Source organism: Arachis stenosperma, chromosome 3, assembly GCF_014773155.1.
Source record: "Arachis stenosperma cultivar V10309 chromosome 3, arast.V10309.gnm1.PFL2, whole genome shotgun sequence".
In the NCBI taxonomy this organism is placed as follows: Eukaryota; Viridiplantae; Streptophyta; class Magnoliopsida; order Fabales; family Fabaceae; genus Arachis; species Arachis stenosperma.
This window is the reverse complement of record NC_080379.1, coordinates 95,192,375-95,207,386: the sequence shown is the minus strand read 5'-3', so window position 1 is coordinate 95,207,386 and position 15,012 is coordinate 95,192,375. Positions and strand designations below refer to the sequence as shown.

Genomic DNA, 15,012 nt, shown 5'->3' with positions numbered 1-15,012 from the left:
TTCTGAACTTCAAGCACCAGAGAGGTACTTCTCTGAGAAGATAGATTATATAAAGCATAAGCTTCAAACAACATATATGTAAAATAACGTCGTACTATGAAAGTTAGTGAGCGTAGTATTTTCTTTTAATAGGAAAAGTATAGGTAGATAATGAAAATATTAAATAATATGAACAATGGATATATTAGATATTTATTTTACTAGGTGTATAGATAATTATTCTAATTTTAAAATTTAAGTGAGTAATTTAGAAGTATAATATGTTTTAGTTTAATTGGTGTTATTCATGTTGTTAAAAAAATTATTGGTTACCTATCAGGCTAATCAATAATACCATTCAAACTAATTTCTTAAATGTAATAAAATGGAGCACATTTAGAATATATTGTTTCTATAAAAATATTATACGTACAACAAAAATCAGCTATCATAATCACATATTTATATATAAATATATGTATTGTTTAATTTATTTTTGTTATATATTTTATATTTTAATATATATTTTACGTTAGTAACTAGTTTGGTAATTGAATTTTTACCTACATTTAACATGGTTGAAAATTCTAATACCCGCTTCATACGTGGAACTACTTTGTCAGAGAGAATATGAAGAATTCAAGGTGAGGATTAATGCACTTGTCGCCAAGTCCATGAGAATTCCAGCAGAAGGGTGGACAATGAAAGATGAAACACCGTGGCCGGGAAACAACACACCAACGATCATACAAGTCCTTATTGCTCGAGGCGGAGGCCACCACCCCGACCAACCTACCTGTCTTGTATACATATCTCGTGAGAAAAGGCCGGCATTCCAACACCACAGCAAAGCTGGTGCCATAAATGCCTTGGTATAAACTATAAACCTCCCTTTCGGATTGTATTTTAGCTTTCCGTTGAAAGAAACCTCCACAGACCACAAGTAATGTTATCAAACTTTATTTGTAATTATAATCAAACATCAAACATAATATAATCGAACTAAGTTTACTTTTATAATAAAAAATTCAAAATACAATAAAAGTATAACAATACTTTTAGAAGGAAAAAAAAAAACCTAGAGAATTGACTCAAATATAAGACAAGTAATACAAAAGAAAAATATTAATAATTACTTAATATTTATGATATATTAATTGAGAATTTTTTATAAAAACATTCGCGTTAAAAGATATATACCATATGTAAGGCTTCATTTAAAGTCGAATTTCTAATAATAAAATTTAGATGCTAGTTTTTTAATTAAAAAAATGTCTAAAACATAAACTTAAATGGTTCATTATCCAAATATTAATATAACAATGCTGGTAGAGTCTTCGTCTATTATACCTGTTATTTTTTTTTAGGTTTAATTATTCTAATGATTCTGATCTTATTATTTTATTAAAATTTTAAATAATTTTTATATTTTTTAATTGAATCTTTATATTATTTTTAATTTTATAATTAAATTATTTTGTGTCAAAAATATTAAAAGAGCAATGCTACATGATGAGAATAAAAGAGTGCGTAACATAATTAAGCCTTCCTTTTAGAATTCAACCCAACCATATACATACGCATTATAGAAAAAAGAGTAAGAAAATGGCGAGGAAATATAATATATAGTTTTATACTATGATCTTACTTTCCTTCCGTAGTATGACATGGAATATAGAACTGCATATCTTCAAGAAGAATCTACCACAATATCATGTCAAACTCAAATAAAAAAATGGCTGAACTTACCCTAAGTATGATGTTAATTGAATATTATATAAGTGGAAGCCTATATCTTCTAGAAGAAACATGGCAGCTACATACTAACCTTTCTTACTTTCAAATTCCAATAGTCATTTTTTTTTTTTTTTTGCGTGGTTGTGTTAGAACAACATATACATCATTTACATAAGTGATAAACTATCAAACAGAGCATCTTTTTAAGGCTGTATCTTGAAAAAGATTGATGAGCTTCATACCAAGTAGCATCATTGATCCTTACTTTTGGAAGGAAGAACGTCTAGTTTCAATAGTTGTTGTATAAACATTATGAAATAGGCTGAGATGATTCTTGCACCGATATGATACACAAGTTAAGCTATTTTTCATAATGATAAATGCAAGTCAGGCATATATATTTTTTAAAAATGTTGCATGACCAATGAAATTTATTACTTTTTTTTTATATTTGATCAACTTTAAATATTAAAAACTAAATTTTAAATTTTTAAATTTTAATAATATAAAAATAAAATATTAACTAATACTAATAAAAATATTAACCTCTTAATATTTTTCAACAGGAAAAGTATGAGGAGCCAATGGAATACTTGTACAATGTGTATAATGGAGGTTTATGGAGTATTAGAGATATAATCATTAGTGTTACTTTTTCCCATCAGCTGAAACTTTTGGGATGAGTGGTATCATGACATGGTATTAAAGCGCTAGATTTAAAAGGTTAAGAGTTCGATCATTGGTTAAAGCGCTTTTGGGAAGATGTTTATTATCCCTAGTATTCGGATGGTTATTCTAGATAGATGGGGATGTTCTATTGTACAAATAGTCCATTTTCTCCCTAGCGAAATCTTTTCAATATTTTGTGTGACATCGTATCAACTAATTTGTGTGTTTTGATTATTTCTAATTCTTCACACATTATTGAAACAAGATAAATTGTGAATAGGATCATTTCATGGAATTACCAATAAGAAGATAATTTATGTACGGCTAAATCTTAATACAAATAATAAAGAACAAATTTACACCAATATATACAAAATGTTTGATAGAAATCAATTAAAAAAAAGGTAGAGCATACAAACAAACAAATTCACAAGAACAAAAATAATTAAAAATGTACCAAACGCTGTATTAAACCATATTATGTGTAAAATAGTGTAATTAAAAAAGCCTATCTCACATTTCATATATTTGACAAAATAGAATACTAATTTGTACTCATTCTCTTACCACATATTACTGCGCACCGTGTCAGCTCACTTGCTTTGATTGGATATAAATGTAGTTGCAGTGTAACTTCAAGGCTTCAAGTCAATAGGAACCCCACAACTAATAACAGTAACCTTACGTGGACATTAAAAACATGCACTTTTTTCGCTTTACCTTAAATGATTAGAACTTAATTGGAAGAGTTATATATATGTAATCTCTAACTTCACTCACCCATACTTGCACTGCTTCCATTCCTCCACTCCCCATGGAAGCTAGTACCGGGCTTTTTGCTGCGACCCATGACAACAATGATCTTGTGGTCATTCAAGGACACAACGAGGTAAACATAGCTAAATTAAATAAGATCGTGAGCATTTTATTAAATATAATACCATTCATATTTTCATCTTAATAGTTTAAATCTTTGATAAAGCAATATGAAATAGTTGATATAGGAAAATACTTTTGTGTCATACTATATATACCGAGATTTTCTTAGAACCATGTTAAGTCTACATTTAAATAAGTCACTAAACTTAATTACTAGTACAGAATACACATTATTTAAATACAAAATATAAATTAAAAATGAGTTAAATTATACAATATATTTTATATTTACGTAACATTTTTGTTTTCTTAATGTGATTAACAAACATAATAACAATAATAATCTGGTGCAGCCAAGGCCTGTGAAGAACTTAGATGGCCAACTATGTGAAATATGCGGTGACTTAGTGGGACTAACTGTGGGCGGAGACTTGTTTGTAGCTTGCGAGGAATGTGGGTTTCCCGTGTGTAGGCCTTGTTACGAGTACGAAAGAAGGGAAGGGACTCAAGTTTGCCCCCAGTGCCATACAAGATACAAGCGTATCAAAGGTAATTTGGAACGGAAACAATACAAAAAGGCAACTACCTACTCCAAAAGTTTGTTTTCTTTCTCCTATTTTCTGCATGTATTTGGATTAGGTTTTTTTTATATATATATATTTCATTTTTAAAAGTATTTTATAAAATTCTAAGAATATCCAGAGAGTTTTTAAGAGAATTTGAAAGACAAATAGTTTTTTGCCAAGAGTTGGTCAAAACATCCACAAGATATTAATATTCTATTAGTTTTCGTCTATGTTGCGTAAAAACTTATAATACATCTTGTTGTGATTTGGAGCTGAAATTAGAATTAATTCTCATAATAATATAATATATTTTATGGGATCGAAGTACGAGATTGTGGTGAATTTCTTTGCTCTAGAGTAGTATCTTCAAGAGGCAAGGTATACTTGCAAAAACTTTCGACATTTAAATTAGTAACGGTCTAAGAAATATAAAAATGAGGTGATTTCTTTGATACTCAATTAATTTAAGGGTATTACATATCCTTCTTACATGTTCTAATTAATTAGTGACATGTGTATTCGTTAATTTCAATCAACAAATGAATTTTTAATTTTTAAAAATAAAAATTAATAAATTTAATACATATATATATATATATCTTAACACACTGTATATACATTTAAGTCTGGTTAAATCAAACCACCATACGTAGTAAATCTTAAATAAATTATTTAAAAAAATTGACCGTTGTATTTTTTTCTCTTTTATATTAAAAGAAAATTCGTTTTCGTCTTCTATGTTTTTATTAAAAAAAAAGAGAAAACAATAAAAAGAATGATCAATTGTTATGGGTTCCAACAACAAAATTGACAACTTTAAATTGAAGAACAGTAAAACGAAAAATGGATTGTTCTAGGTTATAGCAACAAGATCGACGACTTTTGAATATTAGAAGGAGGAAAAAGAGGTATATCCTGAAAGTGAAGGAGAGGGAAGAAGACGAAAACGAATTTTTTCTGTGAATATAAAAAACAGAGAAGACAAAATTAGATAAAAAAGATTAGGATTCTATGTTCTTCCCTCTTTCTCCAGCAGCATATACAACGGCTCAATTCTAATTTTTTTTCTCTTTAAAATAATTTATTTAAGATTTAGCACATATGGTGGTTTGATTTAACTAGACTTAAATGTATGTACAGTATATTAACTATTAATATATGTATATATAAAATATTTTATACATATATTAAATTCATTAATTTTTATTTTTAAGAATAAAAAATTCATTTACTGATTGAAATTAATGAATACACATATCACCAATTAATTAGAATATATAAAAAAAGGTATGTAATATTCTCAAATTAATTGAGTATGTAAAAAATCACCTAAAAATTAAGGGTAGATAATATATCTTAAAATTATATTAATTTCTTTATTTATAGTATTTGTAGAGTAAATATGAAAAAAATCTGAGTAGATCTATACAAGTTATAAAGAGAATCCTATATGTGCATATCAGCATATGATTCAGATTACATCATAATAAAGTACACAAATTTTAAAAGAACAAAAAATTTCGGATATATATATATATATAAAGTGAATTTGACATCCTAAACTAAATATTTAATTTGTTTTGGAATAAAGAGTAAAAGAATAAAAACTTTAACCTAGATTGTAATTTTGAGTTAATTTGAATAAAAATTGTATCCAAGTCATAGCTGCATGCCTGCATCGTTCCCTAGCTGTATCCATACAAAGGCCAATTTTTTTGGGTTAGTAAGGTAGTCATCCGGTAGGTTTTCGTGTATATATGACAAAGCTTATGTAGTACATGAATCATTATATGTTGAAGTCTTTCCTTGAGTTAGTTACATGTTGACAAAAAAAGTATTGGTCAACTTAATATTTTTAATATTAGATTTTTTGAAAAGAAAGCAACTAAATTGGATTTTTATAATATTAAGAGCCCGACGCTTTTAATGAAACAAAGAAAAATTGATTAATATTGAATAATTAAATAAAAAGATAAAAAAAGCAGTAAGAACTTATTTTATTTAATATTGATAATTAATAAAAGTTAAATAAAATAAGTTCGGACTATTTTTTGTTAATATTTTTTTAAAAAAAGTATTGGTTTTTTTTTATATTATTTTTGCCTTTTAATTCATCACGAAATGAAAGCATGCCATGTTTTTCACAAAGGACTTAGTTCGACAGAAATAGTGGCACTCGGTCTTTCTTTATAACTTGTTATATATGTTTTGTCCTTTAAGACCGTGTTTGTTTAGACAGAACAAAATACTAAGAATGAAATAGGACAAGACATTAAATAACAGAAATACAAAATTTTGTGTTTTTGTATTTTGTTTAGTGATAAACTAGAATAAATTATGAAAATTCAATTTATTTTCATTTTTTTTCATTTGAAAAATTTGAGATAAAAAATATAATAATAAAAAATTAATAAGAATAATGAATGAAAAAATGAAAAAAAAAAGTTGTGTCTCTTGTTAGTGTTCTCGAGTTTTTCCTGTACTAATTCAATGTCTTTAGATATATTGTCTCTGTTAATGTTTCCTCTACCAAACACAATTCTGTGTTTCTATGTTCTTGTTTCAGTGTCCTGTCTTTATAAACAAACGCAGTTTAAATGTTATTTACTTGAAGTGCAGGAAGCCCAAGAGTAGAGAGAGACGAAGACGAAGACGATGTGGATGATATAGAACATGAATTCATAATGTTGGAAGAAAAGGAAGAGTTGCGGCAAAGGAAGAAGAGTAGCGGATATGATAATGAGAATGCTAAATCAGCATCCTTGGCCAAGGTCAGTTCCTACTGATAATTAAATGGAAATATAAAACAGTTTTTTTAGTGTATCTTAATATATAACAAACGTGGTGAATGGAAGTAACTGAGAATATCTTAACAAAGGTGGTGGAACTATGTTCATGCAAGCTAAGAACTCAAGATAATATTTCTCTCTGGCATTTATTTTTTGTAGATTTAAGACTTTTGTTTTCCAGATTTTACTTTTATTTTGAACGAGTATTCCTTACTATAGCGGCTTACCCTTTTTTTTTTTTCTAATGAAAACGAGCAGGTGAAAGGGGAGCTGCCTGTATCTACATACCACGAGCCGGGTGAGCTAAAATCCTGAAACATAAATGTTAAACAACATCATTGGCTATTTTAAAGAGAGAAATGATGCTATTTTACAGTCTAAATCCGAAAATTTTGAACGTCTTCGTGATGTAGGCTATGAAAAATTTGCTGACAAAGAGAGAGCAGATGACTGGAAGTTAAACCAAGGAAATCTATGGCCTGAAACTGAGGCTACAGTTGATCCCGAAAAGGCTATGTATGCATCAAGAAAGCATTCCCCTTTCCCTAATTTAGCAAATTTGCAATGCTATTTTGACATCTCAGGAACACTGTTCTATACTAATTTGATGCTCTTGCTGCTGTCATATGATATCATTGTTCCAGTAAAGATGAAAGTAGACAGCCACTCTCAAGGAAGGTGGCGATACCATCCGGAAGACTCAGCCCTTACAGGATGATGGTTGCAGCGAGGCTCGTGATTCTCTTGCTATTCTTTCAATACAGAATCTTCCACCCAGTACCTGAAGCAATTGGACTCTGGTTCACATCTGTGGTGTGTGAAATTTGGCTAGCATTGTCATGGCTGGTTGACCAACTTCCTAAATGGTTTCCCATTGATCGCCAGACGTATATTGATCGTCTCTCAATCAGGTATATATCCTGAGCTTGCTCCGCCAGATGATGTCTAAATGTATCTGGTTTTCATATTCATTTTTCTTTTTTTTGCTCCTTTTAATCTTTTTATTTTTTTTTAAATTCAAATAAGCAAGGTCTTGTCACCAAAAAAAAAAAAAAAAAATAAGCAAGGTCTTGACAAACATAAGTTCGAGAGATTATATATCATTTACTTACGAATTACCAAATAAATAACAAAAATAAGATAACTAGCTAAACATCCTAAAACTAAGATGAATCAACACTATGTCATGAGTAACCTTTTTAGTAAGTTTACACCAAGGAACCAATATTACAAAATAACCTGTGCTGTGGTGAGAGGAATTAGTATAAAGGTTGGTTCTATAAATCTTATATATAAATTGAAGAGCTAAATGTATAGATCTTGTAATGCAGATTTGAACCGGAGGACAAGCCGAATATGCTTTCTCCAATAGATATATTTGTCACTACAGTGGATCCAACGAAGGAACCTCCTCTAGTTACAGCCAATACTGTTCTTTCAATCTTGGCGCTAGATTACCCAGCTGACAAAATCTCATGTTACGTTTCTGATGATGGAGCTTCCATGCTCACCTTTGAGGCTCTTCAAGAAACTGCTGAATTCGCAAGAAAATGGGTACCGTTCTGCAGAAAATACTCTGCTGAACCTCGATCACCAGAGAAGTACTTCTCTGAGAAGATAGATTACATAAAGGATAAGCTTCAGACAACATATGTAAAAGAACGTCGTACTATGAAGGTTAGTGAGCAATAATATTCTTTTTCAATAATACCACTCAAACTAATTTCTTAAATGTGACAAAGTGGAGCACATTTAAGATATATTGTTTCTATAAAAATACTATGTGCACAGTAAAAATTAGACATCATATATTTGTATATAAATATATGTGTTTTACTCTTTTTTTTATATATTTTATATTTCAGCATGTATTTTACATTAGTAACTGATTTGGTAGCTGATTTTTGACCTACACTTAGCATGGTTGAAAATTCTAATACCCACTTCATACATGGAACTAATTTGACAGAGAGAATATGAAGAATTTAAGGTGAGGATTAATGCACTTGTGGCCAAGTCCATGAGAGTTCCAGCAGAAGGGTGGACAATGAAAGATGAGACACCGTGGCCGGGAAACAACACCAACGATCATCCAAGTATGATACAAGTCCTTATTGCTCGAGGCGGAGGCCACCACCCCGACCAACTTCCCTGTCTTGTATACATATCTCGTGAGAAAAGGCCGGCATTCCAACACCACAACAAAGCTGGTGCCATAAATGCCTTGGTATAAACTATAAACCTCCCTTTCAGATTATACTTTAGCATTCCGTTGAAAGAAGCCTAACAGTTCCTTATTTCTTTCTAGCTTCGAGTATCAGCAGTGCTAAGCAATGCTCCCTTCGTGCTGAACTTGGATTGCAATCATTATGTTAATAACAGCAAAGTCGTGCGTGAGGCCATGTGTTTCTTTATGGACATCCAACTTGGGAATGGCATTGGCTTTGTTCAGTTTCCTTTAAGATTTGACAGCCTTGACAGGAACGATCGTTATGCCAACAAGAACACTGTTTTGTTTGATGTAAGTACAACAATTTTAACATCAAATTTTCTCAATTTTGTTTGTTCATTCTTTTTCCTTTATTGATTAGATACAATTTCATATGCCACGGCTCTTTTTTCCTGCATAGATTAACCTAAGGTGCCTAGATGGAATTCAAGGACCTGCTTATGTTGGTTCAGGATGCATCTTCAGCAGGAAAGCTATATATGGTTTGGAACCACCAAAGGTGTCAAAACCGCCGCGAATTGTTCAAGTGCACTCAAAACAGGATGAAAATGAAGAGGAAGATGCAGGAATAATAGAAGAAGACAAGCAGCTACTGAAATCAGAGATGAATTTTGAGAACAGATTTCAAAAATCACATTTTGCTAATTCTTCATCAACAGAAGAAGGTGGCGTCGATGCTTCTTCCGGTCAGGCGGCCCTGCTCAAAGAAGCCATTCATGTCATGAGCTGCAAATATGAAGACAGAACTCTGTGGGGATATGAGGTATTATGGAATTCTCTTAATTAGCCCTGAACATTTAAGCGTTAAAAAGAAAAATGGTGGATTTTATCCTACAATATTCAATTTTACTAACTTCACACGAACGTGACTCTCCATCATTTTGTAATACTTTTCGGACTAAAATAGTGGTTATTGAAGATTAATAACTGAAATATTCTTGATCAAACAGGTTGGCATGAGCTATGGATCTATAGCTGCAGATACTCTTACGAGTTTCAAGTTGCATAGTCGAGGCTGGGAATCGGTATATTGCATGCCGAAGAGAGCTGCATTCAGGGGGACAGCTCCTATCAACCTTACAGATAGACTTAACCAGGTGCTTAGATGGGCGGTGGGATCACTTGAGATCCTCTTCAGCCGCTATTGCCCGCTGTGGTACGGCTTCAACGAAGGAAAACTGAAGACGCTTCAAAGGGTTGCCTATATTAACAGCACTGTCTACCCCTTCAGCTCCATACCTCTTTTGATATATTGTCTCATTCCTGCTATCTGCTTGCTCACTGATAAATTCATCACACCTTCGGTAATAAATTTTCTTTTTATTGATTCTTGTCATACAGTAGCTAACCAATTTCATTTTTATAATGTCATTCATTTGCTCATTTCATATAACCAGTGGCGGAGCTTGAAACGAAATTTGGGGGGGACAGATAGAAGATAACTGTCAAAATATTTTTTATATGGACCCATTTAAGATAAACTCGTCTAACTTCATCTTTCTGATTTGGGTAACTATCTACAGATGTTGATATTGTAAAAGTTATATGTTTTCCTTCTTAAATATTAGCCTTCCTCTTGAAAAATGCATCATCAACTCTTTGATTTTTTATGATTATTTTATATAAAAATTTGAATATATATCCGGTAAAATATGTAAAAAAAAAATTAGAAGGACAAATATTAAAATTTATAATATTTATTGAATTTTTTTATCAATTTATACAAATATAATAATATCAATACTTATTGAATATTCTAATATTTTTTATCATATAAAAAAATTAAATTAAATAAACAGTAAAATATAAAATAATATTAAATTACATAAATAAAAAATATCTAATTGTTTATATTTGAACTCAAAGGTAGATGGAGTGTTGCTTATTGAATAGAGAGTTGCGAAATGTGAATACACTCAATTCAGTCTAAATTCGATATGTTTTGAATGTTTAAAACTAAAAACTATTGTACAATAAAAACAAAAGATGAAGATTGAACTTTGGTATTTTAAGTCATAATAAAATATTTGAGCCAATTAAACTATTTTTTATTTTTTGAAAAAGTATTACTAATTTTTTTAATAAAAGTTTGGGGGGGCCGTGGCCACCCCTTGTCTGAACTAAGCTCCGCCACTGCATATAACGAACTATGAGTACACTAGTTAAACTCAAATGTTGTGACATATAATTGATTCGAGTAAAATTAAACTTATTTCTTTAATGAATGATCTGCCTTGCTAGTTTCTTACTTAGAATATGTGCATGATATATTTAATGTTAGATATGACTCTAGCAAAATGAATGAATGAAGTATTGCTCGAATCTGTAGAATTAAGTTCCATAAGATTCTTTCTTGTTGTGTAGTTTTGGAAGCCTTTTATCAGCTTACAAAATTCCTGTTATATCATTCCAGGTAGGGACATTCGCAAGTCTAGTCTTTATTAGTCTATTCATCACAATCTTTGCATCGGCCATCCTCGAATTGAGATGGAGTGGTGTTAGCCTTGAGGAATGGTGGAGGAATCAGCAATTCTGGGTCATCGGAAGTGTGTCTGCACACATGTTCGCAGTTGTACACAGCCTCATGAAAGCCCTGCCCCTGGTAAGAAGCAATATCAACTTCATCACCGTATCGAAGGCGCCAGACGAAGGGCAGTTCCACCAGCTGTACACCATCAAATGGACTGCTCTCCTTATACCTCCAACTACAATCATAATAATCAACCTCATTGGCATTGTAGCTGGTTTCACAGATGCCATAAACAGTGGTGGACATTCTTGGGGAGCACTTCTTGGGAAGCTCTTCTTCTCTTTGTGGGTTATTGTTCATTTGTACCCATTCCTTAAAGGCCTCATGGGTAGGCAGAACCGAACACCAACGCTTATAGTCATATGGTCGGTGCTTTTGGCTTCTATCTTCTCCTTGGTTTGGGTAAGGATTGACCCTTTTGTGTTGAAAACAAAAGGACCAGACGCTAAGCAATGTGGAATCAGTTGTTGAATCCGTTTTCCACATTCCATGAAGAGCATTGATGCTATGAAATGCATGTGAATAACGCTAGAGAAAAATTTTGTGACATGGAACATGCAACATGCAACATGCCCTCCCCCCCCCCCCCCCCCCCTCTTTTTTTTCCGAACAGCATTTTTTATTCAATGAAACTAAAATAAAGTCCTGCTGATTTCTTAATTTTGTCACAACTAAAAGAAAATGTAATAGTTGTGGAACGGAGAAATTATATTTGTACAACTTTTAGTACACCAATAATTGTGTATCTTCCTTTTTTTTTATCTTATTTTACTTCTTATCAATTCCTATTTATACCAAAAATGAAAAATATACATAACAGTAGTGTATATAATATTAACCCTTTTAATTTAGATGCAAATGCAATCTAGATCAGTTAATTGCTTTAGTTGAATTCATAAAGATACGGTATACAATATTAGATCCAAAAACGGGTATGCATAGTGTCGTATCCCAAATCAATTTGAGTTAGTCGAGTGGTCAGTTCACTCATTCGCATAAATGTTGGAGCTTTGAATCTTTTCTTGTGCATGCAGCAACACATTGATCAGCGACAGACCCTTAAATGAAGCTCAGATCTGCGACGGATTAGTCTTTGATCTATCGAGTTGAAGAATAACGGAAATAACCAAAAAGGATGTCCTATCCCAAAAATTTAATAGATGCTAATTTTAATTAGAATTATTTCTATTAATTATGAGATTATCGTAAATTATTTGCTTAGACAATAAAAATGAATTGTTCAAGAAATTGAATTTGATTATCTAGAATTTTAGATTAAGGTAAATTATCAATTCGGCTCCAACTTTTAAATATGCTAATAAAAATATCTTTAATTTTTATTTCACTACAATATTTTTTGGCTAAGATAATCCTTATTAAAAACTTTTAACAAAAATTGCTTTAGATAGACAAAGACAATATTTTTAATCAATTAATTTTAAATAGGACAAAAATAACAATTTTTTTTGTAATCCATAAAAATAATTGTCTTTAATATCTAAAGCATGGCTAAATTTACAAGAAGAAAAGAAAAAAACTTCTTCTCACCTTTGGCAAGTGATTTACCCTTGATCTTTAGAGACTCCTAAACTTGATTTCCTAAACAAGGAAAATGAAATCATGATTCTCCTTGGAACCACATGATGACCGGATTTAAAGTGAAAGAAAAGGGGAGCTTCTCTTCACTCACCTTGATGATTTTGATATGAGAAGAAAAAAGGAGATGAGAAGAACTGTCTTGGTTATTTATTGTGTTGAGAAGTGTTGTGGTTGACGTTAGGATTTTTGTCAGTAAAGAATTTCATAAAAACAGTCGCGTTGTAGATATAGTCTCTAAACCGACAGAAATCCCTTTGTACAAACGTTTTGGTTGTCACAAGTAACAAACCCCTTTTTAAAATTGATAACCGAGTATTTAAACCTCGGGTCGTCTTCTCAAGAAATTGCAGGGAGGTGTGTTCTTATTATTGGCTATGAAAAAGGTAAAATTGGGGTTTTTAGAATTTGGGCAATGGGCACAAGCATATTTAAATAACAAGTAAAATAAACTCTTGGCGAGGTGTAAAGACTGGAGGTCCTATCCTAGTTATCCTTATCAATTATGAAGAGAATTGGATTCTTCTCCCACCTTGTTAACCTCTAACTATGAAGGTAAGTTAAATGGATGAATTAATTCGAATCCTCAAGTCCTAGTCTTTCCTTGGGAAAGGCTAGAGTTATTGGAATATGAATTAATGAAATGAAGAAATCCAATTTTTAATCAATAATGAGTTTGATAACTCTAGAGTTACCAATTATTTAACTAAGGCCAAAAGGAAAGGAAATTGAAGCTGCTGGAATAAAAATGCTTTCAGATGGGAAGCAAGAATCATGTAAATAAAAGAAAGCAATAATAACTGAAATACCTCAAATAATATTAATTCAAAGAAAATCATAACATGAAAGAGTTCATAAATTAAATTGGGAAAATAATTAAAAACAAAGAACCTGTGATTGAGAGTCACTCCTAAACTAAGAGAAGTCCTAAATCCTAATCCTAAGGGAGAGAGGAGAGAACCTCTCTCAAAACTAGATCTAGATCATCGAAGATAACAGAAAATTCAGAGTCTCCCTCAATGGATGCATTCCTCCACTTTATAACCTCTGGTCTACGACTTCTGGACTTGGATTTGGGCCAAAAAGGCTTCAGAATCCGCTATGAGCGTTTTCTGCAATTTCTGGTGCGTGGCCTCTGTCACGCATCCACGTGGATCACGCGGTCGCGTCATTCGGAGTTCTCCTTGTCACGCGATCGCGTCGGTCACGCGTCCGCGTCGTATGCGATTTGCTCAAGTCGCGCGGTTGCGTCAGTCATGCGACCGCGTCGTTGCCTCTTCGCTTCTGGCACGCGATCGTGTCGTCCATGCGATCACGTGGATGCCAGTTCCTTCAGAAACTCCATTTTGCACTTTCCTTCCATTTTTGTATGCTTCCTTTTCCATCCTTTACGTCATTCCTGCCTTAGAAGATCTGAAACTACTCAACACACTAATCACGGCATCGAATGGAATTAAAGGTGATTAAAATAATTAATTTAAAAGCATAGGAAACATGTTTTTCACATACATCACATACTAAGGAAGGAGAAGTAAAACCATACAATTAATATGAATAAGTGGGTGAAGGATTGAATAAATCACTCAGATTAAGCATAAAATATATCATAAAATATGGGTTTATCAACCTCCCCACACTTAAGTAATAGCATGTCCTCATGCTATGTCCAAGATGAAGATTAAGGTTAGGTTAAAGTGGTGGAATGTTATGCAATGCAACCTATTCTAAATGCATCTACCTAAATGAGTCATGCAACTCCAATTTATCCATTCATATATAAAGCCTACGTGTAGCCAAATTAATTCACATTCTCAAGGAGTCATATATATATATAGCCAACCCTCAAATAATAAAGCATTTTAGCAATTGAGATGGGAAAGAAAAACATTGTACGAACTTGCAAAACAATTAGTAATTTAAGCACAGATATATGTTGATTAGTTATTGAACCCTCACTAGAATTGTGTTTTCTCTCTAGTCACTGAGTGTTTATTGGGTTTATTTACTCTATTTTTCTTTTTATTCTTACTTTCTATA

The 15,012-nt window shown here is 31.7% G+C and overlaps 1 protein-coding gene across 1 annotated transcript; it reads left to right on the top strand.

Moving 5' to 3' along the window:
- Nucleotides 1-3,133: 3,133 nt before the first annotated feature.
- On the top strand, nucleotides 3,134-12,114 carry LOC130967557 (cellulose synthase A catalytic subunit 7 [UDP-forming]-like). The gene is made up of 12 exons (XM_057892467.1): nucleotides 3,134-3,274; nucleotides 3,618-3,813; nucleotides 6,450-6,601; nucleotides 6,878-6,917; nucleotides 7,033-7,135; nucleotides 7,264-7,530; nucleotides 7,951-8,296; nucleotides 8,589-8,846; nucleotides 8,928-9,140; nucleotides 9,250-9,612; nucleotides 9,800-10,153; nucleotides 11,263-12,114. Exons 1-12 carry the CDS (start codon nucleotides 3,200-3,202, stop codon nucleotides 11,848-11,850), a joined length of 2,955 nt encoding a protein of 984 aa, XP_057748450.1. The 5' UTR covers nucleotides 3,134-3,199; the 3' UTR covers nucleotides 11,851-12,114.
- Nucleotides 12,115-15,012: the final 2,898 nt, after the last annotated feature.

Excerpts from the sequence above, each read along its gene's own strand:
- LOC130967557 (XM_057892467.1), top strand. The coding sequence starts at position 3,200 with ATGGAAGCTAGTACCGGGCTTTTTGCTGCGACCCATGACAACAATGAT. Across the intron at positions 8,847-8,927 it reads CTGGTGCCATAAATGCCTTG|CTTCGAGTATCAGCAGTGCT; the intron begins GTATAAACTATA and ends ATTTCTTTCTAG. Across the intron at positions 10,154-11,262 it reads ATAAATTCATCACACCTTCG|GTAGGGACATTCGCAAGTCT; the intron begins GTAATAAATTTT and ends ATATCATTCCAG.